Source organism: Somniosus microcephalus, chromosome 5 (genome assembly GCF_052327205.1).
Source record: "Somniosus microcephalus isolate GS21.2 chromosome 5, FLI_Smic_1.0, whole genome shotgun sequence".
Lineage (NCBI taxonomy): Eukaryota > Metazoa > Chordata > Chondrichthyes > Squaliformes > Somniosidae > Somniosus > Somniosus microcephalus.
The window spans coordinates 83,463,506-83,475,537 of record NC_140991.1 but is presented as its reverse complement, the minus strand read 5'-3'; the positions used below and the strand labels follow the sequence as shown (position 1 = coordinate 83,475,537).

At 45.2% G+C, this 12,032-nt stretch overlaps 1 protein-coding gene across 1 annotated transcript in view; it reads left to right on the top strand.

The window, feature by feature from the left end:
- Positions 1 to 12,032, top strand: part of itga8 (integrin, alpha 8) — a 291,754-nt gene that overhangs the window by 173,419 nt on the left and 106,303 nt on the right. Inside the window, exons 22-23 of the mRNA XM_085987920.1 lie at positions 2,704 to 2,783; positions 10,935 to 11,015. Of these exons, the coding sequence (XP_085844046.1) occupies positions 2,704 to 2,783; positions 10,935 to 11,015 (161 nt within the window). The remainder of the gene's footprint in view (positions 1 to 2,703; positions 2,784 to 10,934; positions 11,016 to 12,032) is intronic.

Sequence of the window (12,032 nt, the reverse complement as noted above, 5' to 3'; positions counted from 1 at the left end):
ACAGTTCAGTGACTTGATGGTTGACCAATCGGTGCATCACGGGCGGGACCTAATCCTGCAGCCTCCCGAAACTTCGCCGCCATTTTTCCCCCTGCTTTTCCTCAACAGCGAGCGGGGCAGCTGCGTCGGCCCGCCAGAGCGGGAAGTGAGTTGGGGTCACTTGGGCCGGGCCTCACAACCGCTCGGCCCGAGACACAGAGCGGGGGAGCGACAGCGGCCGCCCGTCAACCGCGCGGCCCTCTAAACTGCCCTGGCAACGCCAGGCCCCCCCTGCTAGTAAACAATAAAGGAGAGGATGACAAAAGGGAATACGAAGAGGTTAGGGAAGAAGTCAAAAAAACTATTAGGAAAGCAAAGAGGAACTACGAAGTTAAATTATCAAGGAATATAAAAAGAAATTGTAAAGTATACATCAGGCACATAAATAACAAAAGAAAAATTAGGATAGGGATAGGGCCACTAAGGGATGCACAAGATAAACTCGGAGGTAATGACAGAGAAATGGCAGAAATATTGAATAGTTATTTTACCTCCGTATTTACCAGGGAGACTAACAGCTGGACATGATATTGGAACAAGAGATCAAAAAAGATATAAAGACATTTAAGTTAGAAAGGGGGAAGATAATTGAAAAGAAGCTAGGGAAGAGATAGCAGAGGCACTATTACATATATATAAACATTTATTAGAAAAGGGAATAGTGCTAGAGGACTGGCAGACAGCTAATGTTATTCTTGTATTTAAAAAGGGAGATTGAACAAGTCCAGGGAACTATAGACCAGTTAGTTTAATGTCAGTGGTAGAAATGATAATGGAATCATTACTCAAAGATATCATAGTAAAACATCTAGAAACCTATAATATATTAAAGAGTAGTCATCACGGTTTTCAAAAGGGAAGGTCGTGCTTGACCAACCTTATTGAATTCTTTGAAGAAGTAACAGAAAGAGTAGACAAGGGTAATGCAGTAGCTGTAATATATTTGGATTTTCTAAAGGCCTGCGATAAGGTACCAAATAGTAGACTCATGGTAAGGTCAGAACATGTGGAGTAGGGACAGGTAGCAGAATGGATAGCAAGTTGGCTACAGAGCAGAAAACAAGAGAGATGGGGTTAAGGGTAGCTGCGGGGACTGGCAAAAGTTGGGAAGTGGTGTTCCACAAGGATCGGTGCTGGGACCACTGTCGTTCACAATTTACATAACCAATTTGGACTTGGGAACCGGAAGCACAATTTCAAAATTTGCGGACGACACCAAATTGGAGGTTATAGTAAATACCGAGGAAGACTGCGACAAAATAAAAGAAGACATTAATAAACTTGCAGAATTGGTGTGTAATTGGCAAATAGATTTCAATATAGCTAAGTATACGGTGTTACATTTTGGTAAGAAGAATAAGGAGGTCACATACTGCTTAGATAATAAGAGTCTAAATGGGGTCGAGGAATAAAGGGATCTAGGGTACACTGACACAAATCACTAAAAGTAGCGACACATTAGGCCATAAAAAAGCACTGGGGTTCATTTCTAGAGGGATAAAATTGAAAAGCAGAGAAGTTATGTTAAACTTGCATTGAACCTTAGATCAAACTTGGAGTATGGTGCACAATTCTGGTCTCCATATTATAAAAAGGATATAGAGCCACTGGAGAAAGTGCAAAAAAGATACACAAGGATGATAGCAGAACTGAGAGGATATACTTATCAGAAAAGGCTGAACAGGCTGGGGCTCTTTTCTCTAGAAATGAGAAGGCTGAGGAGTGACCTGATAGAGGTCTTTAAGATTATGAAAGGATTTGATAGGGAAGATGTAGACAAGATGTTTCCACTTGTAGGGGAGACCAAAACTAGGGGCCACTAGTATGAGATAGTCACCAATAAATCCACCAGGAAATTCAGGAGAAACTTTTTTACTCAGCATGGAAAGAATGTGGAACTCACTACCACAAGGAGTAGTTGAGGCGAAGAGCGTAGATGCATTTAAGGGGAAGCTAGGTAAGCACAGGATGGAGAAAGGAACAGAAGGATATGCTGATGGGGTTAGAGGAAGAGAGGTGGGAGGAGGCTCGTGTGGAGCAGAAACAATTTGGGCCGAATGGCGTATTTCTGTGCTGTAGACTCTATGTCATTCTGTGATGTGACATAAAGGTTAATTTTATAGATTTGCCCTGCAAGTATGGAGCTTCGTCCGCCAAGAATGTGCATTGGGAATTTGGGCACAGAATTCAGCAGGCCCCACAATATTTTCCATCCTGGATGCTAATCCTCCAGGCTGCCACTGACATCTGTGCCTGAATTCCTGATTTGCACGCTTGGCTGGCAAAGCTTTGCACCAGGTGTTAAACTTTGTGTAAAGTTTACTCTATTGTGCCTGGTGATGTAAATGGATTTATGAGTAAAGTAGTGTATAGTGTCCCCCAAGTCATTTTTGCTTTATAAGGGCTTTTTAGAGCCAAAATCTATTTTTTATCCAAGTGTTGATTAATCATCTGTAAAACTTTAGAGGAAGCTGATATAATTAAGTGAATCAATGAGTCGCATAATCAGCATGAATTAATAAATTTAGCGCTCACTAAGGTGAGAGACTGTAGCAGATTTAGTTTCTTTGCTGCCATAGCCTATAGCTATTTTCCACAGCAGGAGTTCAGCACTTTAACTCCAACAGCTGTTGATGGTTAATGCTTTGATCTGTTTTTTCCCAGCTGTCTGTGGGGCTACGTTTTTCTGTTCAGCGCTTGGAGAAGGCAGATGCCAGTATCAGCTTCGACCTGCAGATCAAAAGGTGAGTTACGAATTAGCCCAGATGTCATCGATTTAAAAAACATTTTTTAGAAAAGAGCAAAATGGTCTCCTCCAGTTGATTTTAGATGAAATCCATCAATTTAGCTCAACTTAATTTGAAGGAATGCCCTTCTGCACCCCACATATGATCAGCATGTTGCCAAGACAACAAAGACCTTTTTTTCGCAGCAAACAAAACAAGCTGTGTGCACAGAGCTGGAGTATCTGCTAAATGGAGTGACTTGTACAGAGTGGCAATGGGGATTTGGTGATAGTGGAAAAGAGTGGGTAAATAGTACAGATAGTGTGTTTTTATCAAATTGAAATTTAACATACTTTTCTTACTTTAAAACTTTACTTTAAAACTGTGAAACCCCGACCAATTAATAGGAAGCGGGCCTGATGACGTCATCAGCCGGTTTCCTTAAAGGGACCATGTCCACAATCATTTTAACAGTTGAGCTGTCAGTGTTCTACAGCATTGAGGTGCTGCAAACACTGACAAACACTGCACAAGGTACACGGCTGCACTCAGCCTCTCCCATTACTCCCTTCATATGCTTATGGAGGGAGTCACAGCATGCAGGGAGGTTCTCTTCCCTTCCAGTGGGTGGAAGAGACCTCCCCAGGAGATCAACGCAGCCTGGTTGCACATTGCACAGGAGGGCACGAGCAGGGATGTGGTCAGGAGGACCTGGCTGCAGTGGCGCAAATCTTTCAATGATCTCAGTAGATCACCAAACGTTACTGCAAAGCCATACACAGCCTCATCCTGCTGTGCCACTCATCACATCCCAATCACTCTGTTGTTTAAAACCCGACACACTTACCTGATGTGACCCCCGAGTGAAGTGAACCTCATGGAAAACTTGGGAAAATGCTTTGTACCTGGTAAAATGGTGATTAAATTGCTTTAAACATCCTCTTAACTATCTGAATTTCCTGACCCACTGCTTAGTGCCGGGTCTGCAAAGCGCAAGCCGAGCTGACACGAGGGAAACTCACAAGGAGATGGGTTCAGAGCGGGATCCCGCCCCTCTGTCAATCTTTTTGATTTTGACAGCGGACCCGCCTCCGAACCCGCTCTCTGAGCACCGGCAAAATTCAGCCCAACGTTTCTGGTCGATGACATTTCATCAGAACTGGAAAAAGTTAGAGATGTAACAGATTTTAAACAACTGCAGGGGCAGGGAAAGGGGGATGGGGAGGAAAGAACAAAAGGGAAGGTCTGTGATAGGGTGGAAGGCAGGAGAGATTAAATGACAAATCAATCATCCCTTTTGTCATTAGACTGCAGAGTGTTAATGCCATGCAACAGGACGGCACACAGCTGGAAGCAAGCTCTTCCATATTTCCAGCCATTTTGCGGAAACTCCTTGACAGGGTTTCCAGTACCTTTATATAATTGCTTGTGTGACCCAAGCAGTTTTCTTTCCAAGCCTGGGCCCCGGAAGTCGGGATCACTGTCCTGCTCAGCAGAGCTGGGAGATGATCTCGTCCTCTGGTGAGCCGTCTCCTAGGCTGTCCGTGCCATCACTACCTGCTCCTGCTGGGTGCTTCAGCAAGTGCAGACCCCTCTAATTCACTGTCTAACCCACCCAGGGTGCCAATCCTTTCGCCAGTGCTTTGGAGGGGTGGAACGTGTGATGGTTCATCCTCAGGTGGGTTGTCCTTCTCTGAGAGTTTTCCTGCTGATAAGGACATAGAGGAAAGAGAAAAGCGACGAGTTAGCATGGCACTGACAGGCTGGAGAGCAGCAGATGACAGGCTTCACAACGCAGCTTGAAGTTGCCAAGCAGACTGTGCAATTTTTTGAGGTACATGAAGGGGTATAAGTAACAGGCAGCGAACTTGCTCAGATAAGCCGCCAGCTGCACCACCTCCTATGCGCATCACTCTTGAAAGATAACTGACTTCCAGAGCTACCTGCTCCACCTGAGTCCTCATGCTAGATGTTCTTGCAGAAGGAAAGGGTAAAAGTTAGTGACTGGCTGTGAAAGAGAAAGCGCACATGTATGGGACTTGTGCATGTGATGCATATGCTGAGAGGGAAAAGAAGCAAGGTGCAAGCAGGATTGATGGAAAGCACATGGCTGGGGTGTGAAGTGAGGAATGAGATGTGAGAGGAGTTCCTGGTTCTGCAATTGCTATCATGTGAGAATGGAATGTTGTTAGTAGCTGCTGTGAAGGCAGCAAGCAGGAAATGAGTGTGTGTTTGGAATGAGGTGATAAAGTGGGGGGCGATTTTGTCAGCCCTGGGGAGGCGGGTAAGGAGGCGGGACTGCCGGGAAAATGGCAGAATCTGGGGACGGGTACCCATTCTGCCCTAACCCGCCTCCATGCCATTTTCCCAGGAGACCGGTACCCGACCCGCGCCGGGTCCCGTCTCCTCGAGGCGGGAAGGGGATTAGTGCCAATTAACTGCCTGTTAACAGGCAGTTTTTTGGAGAATTCCTATTTTCAGCCCTGAAGTGTGAGCTTCCCGATGGCTCAGAACCTCGCCAGGGTCAGCGAGGCGGGCCATCGGTCTGCGGGGGTTGGAGGGGCCGAGATGTCCGGTGTGCAGGTGAGTGTTGGGTGCAAGTGTGGAGAGGTGAGTGTGTGAGGTGAGTGTAAAGTGTTTTAATAAGTTTTACTTACCTTTACTTCTTCCTGCAGGCTTCCTCCCTTCAGTTCTCGGGAGTCCCTCAGCTCACCGGCACAGAAAGCAGAATGACCGCTGAACTGTCAAAAGCTGCAGCCTTCTGCTTTCTGCTCAGGAGAGATCTCTAACTGAGTCTGAGTGGAAGGGCTCAACATAGAGGACAGATTGTCAGTGTTTGACAGCTTCACAGAGCCGTCAAACGCTGACATTTCATCTGTCAAATGCTCTTGACAGATGAAACGTCACTCGCTGATGTCACCTGTAACCGGCTTTCCCTTAATTGGCGGGCTTATAGCCTGGGTTGGCCACAAGTCGATGGAGGCGGGACTAAAACCCGACAAGTCGGAGTCCCGCCTCCAAAAGCTCCCCGTTGAGAAAATCCAGCTCAATGTGACCATTGTGATTGCCAGTGAAGGATATGATGCAGGGGAGAAAGTTGTTCAGTGCTGGAGGTGGAGGAAGGACTGTTGCCAGATGTTATTGAGACAGATGGAGAAATAGAGAACCATACTCACCTTTGCGGCTTTTCAGGTCTTTGAAGTGTTTCCTACATTGAATCCAGGTCCTGGAATGTTTCCAGAACTGTATTTGGGAAAGAGATACGGGGGGATGTGAGGAAAAACTTCACCACACTTTAGGAAAGATGTGAAGGCCCTTGAGAGGGTGCAGAGGAGATTTACCAGAATGGTTCCGGGGATGCGGGATCTTAGCTACAAGGACAGGTTGGAGAAGCTGGATTTGTTTTCATTAGAGCAAAGAAGGTTAAGGAGTGATTTGATAGAGGTGTACAAGATTATGACGGGTTTGGATAGGCTAGTCGAGAAAGGCTGTTCCCACTAGTTGATGGTACAAGGACTAGGGGACACAGATTTAAGGTTTTGGGCAAGAGATACAGGGGGGATTTGAGGAAAAACCTTTTTACGCAGCGAGTGGTGAGGTCCTGGACTTCACTGCCGACGGAAGTGGTGGAAGCGGAGACACTCAATGTTTTCAAGGGGAGATTGGATAGGCACTTGAGGGAAATAAACTTGCAGGGCTACGGGGATAGAGCGGGGGAATGGGACTGACTGGATTGCTCTACAGAGAGCCCAGCACGGACTTGATGGGCCGAATGGCCTCCTTCTGTGCCGTATGACTCTATGGGAGAAAAATTCAGTTGTTTGTGCCTCCCGTTAGCGCCTTAAGAGGGCGCTAATGGGGCGCAAAGCAACTAGCGCCCGGGCGCGGCGATGTTTGCGCTGCTCGTGAAATTAACTAGACATTTTGCGGCGGCGGTAAACACTACCGCCATGATCTCCTGCGCCGGCAGATCGTGACGTCAGTTGAGTGCGCAACACCCCAGTAGCACCCCAGACCGGATATTGAGTGGCGCCCCCTGCCTTACCGCCTGCCGCTAGCAACGACAGGTTGAGGGGAACGTTTTGCAGTCAGGAAGGGACTGGGGGAGCGCTATTTAAAGGCAACTGCTTCCTGCCTTTTTTTGTTGGTGACATTTTTGAACCACGCATTCTGAGAGAGAGAGAGAGAGACTTCTGGAGAGATTCTACACTGTGTGAAGGAGTTTTGCATACTGAGCAGCACTTTGCAGGTTCATTTTGATTTGCCCTTCCTTGTATCTATTTGGAAGAGACTATGGGGGCTGCATTCTGAGCTCTTTCCCTGGGTCTCGCCATTGTTCTTTCCAGCAGATTTGATGTACAGGTCTCTCCAGGCCGAGATTCAAGGCTGCAATGAGCAGGATGTGGATGGAGTGCAAAATCAACCCTCCCTTTTAAGATAAAAACAGAAAAATACTGGAGAAACTCAGCAGGTCAAGCAGCATCTGTGAAGAGAGAAACAGAGTTAACGTTTCAGGTCGATGACCTTTCATCAGAACTCCCCTTTAAGAACTGGCCGGAGCCAGTGTGTCTGTGTTCCATTGCTGACTGACATCGCATGAGCTTCGCCAGCGCTCTGAGGTAGCGCCTCGCTCCTCGGCCTTTGCGCCTTAAGACAGGTGTGAAGCATCTGATTTAGTGCTCCAATCACCTCCAGGGGTGAAAAAAGCCAAGTTTGCGTCTGAGGCGATAATTAGTGCCAGGCGCTAAACTTTGCGCACGGCCGCTAATGGCGCCCCAAACGGGGCGATACTGAATTTTCCCCCCTATGACTCTATAACTGACTTTCTCTGCCACGTTTCGCCAAGCTTGGTGTATGTAGGTCTTGCCAATTGTCTTTCCACTTCTGGGAAACAGAATGACCCTCCTTGCCCTAATCTCTTCCACTAAGACCTACAGGGAGACATCAGAAAACCTGAGAGCACCATTGCTGATATTTTCCACTTTCCAGCAGTATCACAGACTAATCTGGCAGCAGTGAATGCAACCTCCCTTTAAGATCTTCTGTGTGACCGCGTCCTACGCCTTCTTCACCCTCTGGTGTGAGACTTTCCCTCTGCTTCACAGGAAGTACTTCACTGTGCAATTACATGAACAACAAGAATTTGCATTTATATAGTGCCTTTAACAAAGAAAAACTTCCCAAAGCCATTTACGATGAACTGCGAATCTTAATCTATAAATCTTGCTTTACGTCTTCTGCACTCTCTCCATTCTCACCCAAACTGCACACTCCACAGCTGTATTGGCCCATAGTGCACTATTTATACCTAGTAAGTGGCAATTTAGATAGGGGAAGAACATTCTTGTCGATATTTTCTAATTGGCCACTCAATGTGTGTGTTCTTTAGAGCTTATCCTAACACATCTGAACTTTCAGGACGATAGCAAAATACTGCAGATGCTGGAAATCCGAAATAACAACAGAAATTGCTGGAAAAACTCAGCAGGTCAGGCAACATCCGTGGAGAGAAATTTGAGTTGACGTTTCGGGTCGAAACCCTTCTTCAAAACTGGAAAGAAAATAAAATAGATCAAAGGCAGGGCTGCAATCGAACAAAAGAAGTAAAAGAGACAATAAAAGGTATTCGAAACCAGACGACATGGTAAGAGGCCAGTGGAGACAAAAGACAGCTGAGATTAGGTGTGAAGTGCACTGGCAGGATAGGAGACAGCTGCCAGGTGGGAGAGAGAAACAAAAGGAAAGGGGGCGGGGGGGGGGAAAGGAAGACCCAAAACAAAGGGGTGGAAAAAATTATAAGTAAAAAAGTAATAGGGGCCGAGGTTATGATCTGAAATTGTTGAACTCGATATTGAGTCCGGAAGGCTGTAAAGTGCCTAATCGGAAGATGAGGTGCTGTTCCTGAAGTTTACGTTGAGCTTCCATGGAACAATACAAGAGGCCAAGGACGGTGAGGTCCGAGTGGGAATGGAGCGGTGAATTAAAATGACAGGCGACCGGAAGCTCGGGGTCACCCTTACGGACTGAACGGAGGTGTTCCGCAAAGCGGTCACCCAATCTGCGTTTGGTCTCCCCAATATAGAGGAGACCGCATCGTGAGCAGCGAATACAGTATACTAGATTGCAAGAAGTACAAGTAAATCGCTGTTTCACCTGGAAGGGGTGTTTGGGGCCCTGGACAGTGGGAAGGGGGGAGGTATAGGGGCAGGTGTTACATCTCCTGCGCTTGCACGGGAAGGTGCCAGGCGAAGGGGAAGGGCTGTTTGGGGTGATAGAGGAGTGGACTAGGGTGTCTCGGAGGGAACGGTCCCTACGGAATGCTGAAAGGGGAGGGGAGGGGAAGATGCATTTGGTGGTGGGATCACTTTGGAGGTAGCAGAAATGGCGGAGGATGATCCGTTGAATGTGGAGGCTGGTGGGGTGAAAGGTGAGGACAAGGAGAACCCTATCGTTGTTCTGGGAGGGAGGGGCAGGGGTGAGGGCAGAAGTGCGGGAGATAGAACGGACACGGTCGAGGGCCGTGTCAACCACGGAAGTCTACAAGAGTAAAGTTTGGCGTCCTGTCAATATGTATTAAAAAAGGCAGTCAGCGGCGAAAGGACCTCGAGGGAAGCTGCACACAAAGTTTTAATTGGCTCTAGAGCGCAGAGTTCCTCTTCCAACATCGGTTTCAGTTTGGTGCCTTCTACAGGGGATCTGTGGCGTCCAGCAACAGGGCAGGCAGCAGGCAGGCTGATCAGCCAATCAGACTGAAAAATTCTCACAGACAGCAAAGCAGGAAGTAAATAGCAGAGAATATAAATCACATTTAAATAATTGTACAGAAAGCAAAATAAAGATTGGAACATGCACATGGGGTTAAGGGAGAAACGTAAATAGCAGAACACAAACTTTAAAAAAACATTCTTTTTTAATTCTGCAATTTTTAAATGTTCTTCTGAGGGAATGAGACTCCACACTTGTAAAATTAGTTTTTCAGGGCCTGAGAGGTTGTTTAGCAATACTTATGACTTAGTACACTGTTAAAAACTCAGTTACTCCTGATTGAACAAAGCTTAACTTTATCGAGGGTTATTACAGCGAGAGGAGTGCGTAAATAAAGTTCACGTCACATCAGTGATATCTAATGATTTCATCTGGGAAGATGGCAATAGTGCAACCTGTGGAGGAGCAGGGTATCACTGTTAGCAACTCCTGGATTTTTATGTTTAACTGCGCATGTGTGGATGCCAAAATATGCTGTCAGTTTTATACAGTAATGACGGCAAGCGCTGACAGCTTTGCCGTTATTACTACCGCAAATTCCGGACCATTAATTCTCATTTCATACATTGCTTGTCCGCTAAGGGTAATTTAACCATCTTCATCACCTGCATATCTGATTTTGGATGTTTAGTGAACTAGTTTTATTTTTAAGTATGGTACAGGAACCTACTGCCCAGTTAAAAGTTTCTTTGATTCCAAAATGCCTCGCTTAAATGATTATTCTGAGTGCAAGGATAAAACAGGAGTTGTTCATTTTGCAGCTGAACCTCTTTATAGTCTGATGGCATTTTTCCATGAGTCAAAAAGGAATGGAAAAATAAGGGTAGGTTGAAAGATAAACTGATTCAAAAATGTCAAGATCGGAGGCAGTCTGTAACTGCAACCTGTTTCAACCTTCATATTTTTAGTTTCTGATGTATAACAAATTACCAAAGTAAATACACCAAACAATAAAAACAGAGTAACTCGGTCATCTGTCATGGAACATGTTCTAACATTCCTTTTAAGGATATAAGGGAGCTAAGTTGAAGTCTGGCCATTGTTTTTCTTTCTTTACCTCAATAAATATCAGTGACTTGTATTGCTATTTTGGTTCTTAAAACATTCTTTTACAAATATTTGTTTGACGAAAAGCACTTCATCAACTGACAATTAACTCTGAGGTTTTTAAAGTTTGTGTGCAGTATTAACAATAAAAAATATCATGCAAGGTATAAATCCTGCAGCATATGTTTTAAACATAGAAACATAGAAGATAGGAGCAGGAGTAGGCCATTCGGCCCCTCGAGCCTGCTCTGCCATTCAATGAGATCATGGCTGATTTTTAATGATTGCTCCAATTCCGATTTCTACGTTACACGTTTTTCCTCTCTTGGACTAGTATTTTTCTGACTTACATTGCAGTTCTAATAAGGATAATCCAAGCAGCAACCTCGTCCAACTGCAGATCAACATCAGCGCAGTCGCTCAGGTTGATATCCGAGGGTAAGTGTACTGTTTCTGTCGTCACCTATATGGAAACTAGATAAAGTACATCTTGATCTCAATAGTTTTGGTTATAACTGTTGCCGTGCATTCGCACTTTGTCTGAATTTCTTTGATCAAGAAAACGTTCACCTAGATCTAGGCCAATGCTGCTCAGTGTAAGATTGACTCAGATGACCTATTCCTCCAGTTTTCCCCTTCTTTCATTGCTTAAACTTCACCAGGTCTCAGAACCGGGAAAACAAAATGACAAATCCTGCTTTAATGGTTGTGTAATGTGCTGCTATGGGCCTCTTCTGACTTGTATCTGCTGCCTGCGCCTTCCTGCTTTTTTCCTCTTCCTCCATCACTGTTTTCTGTCTTTTTGATGACCTGCTTTGTGGACTCCTTCAGCAGCCTACCAGTCTCTTTACATGACATCATGAAAACTGCAGTTAATAGGGACAAACAGTTGAGTGAGTTAAAGCAGACTTCCATTGAAATCAATGGAAAGAAAAATTAGGCGAGTTATATAATGGGTGGCTGATCTGATATCGCCCATTTTCCACTATTGCCAAAAGTTAAAATGACCCTCAAGATATCAATTCATCTAGCGACGGAGAATATAATAAAAAATAGTCAGCACTTTCATTTCTAAAAGGCAGGCCATGTTTAACCAACCTTATTGAATTATTTGAAGAAGTAGCAGAAAGAGTGGGCAAGGCAATGCAGTAAATGAGGTAGACATGGATTTCCAGAAGGCCTTTGATAAGTTGCCATATAAGAAATTCATGACAAAGGTCACGGCATGTGGAATCAGGGGCCAGGTAGAAGAATGGATTGAAAGATGGCTACAAAACAGAAAACAGGGAAGTTTCTTAGACTGGTGGGATGGTGTTCTGTAGGGGTCTGTGCTGGGATCACTGTTTATAACATATAAATGATGTTAACTCAAGAATTGCAGGTATGATCAAGATTTGCAGATGATAAATTTGGGGGGGGGGTATAGCTAATAATTTGGAAGATAGCATCAGAATA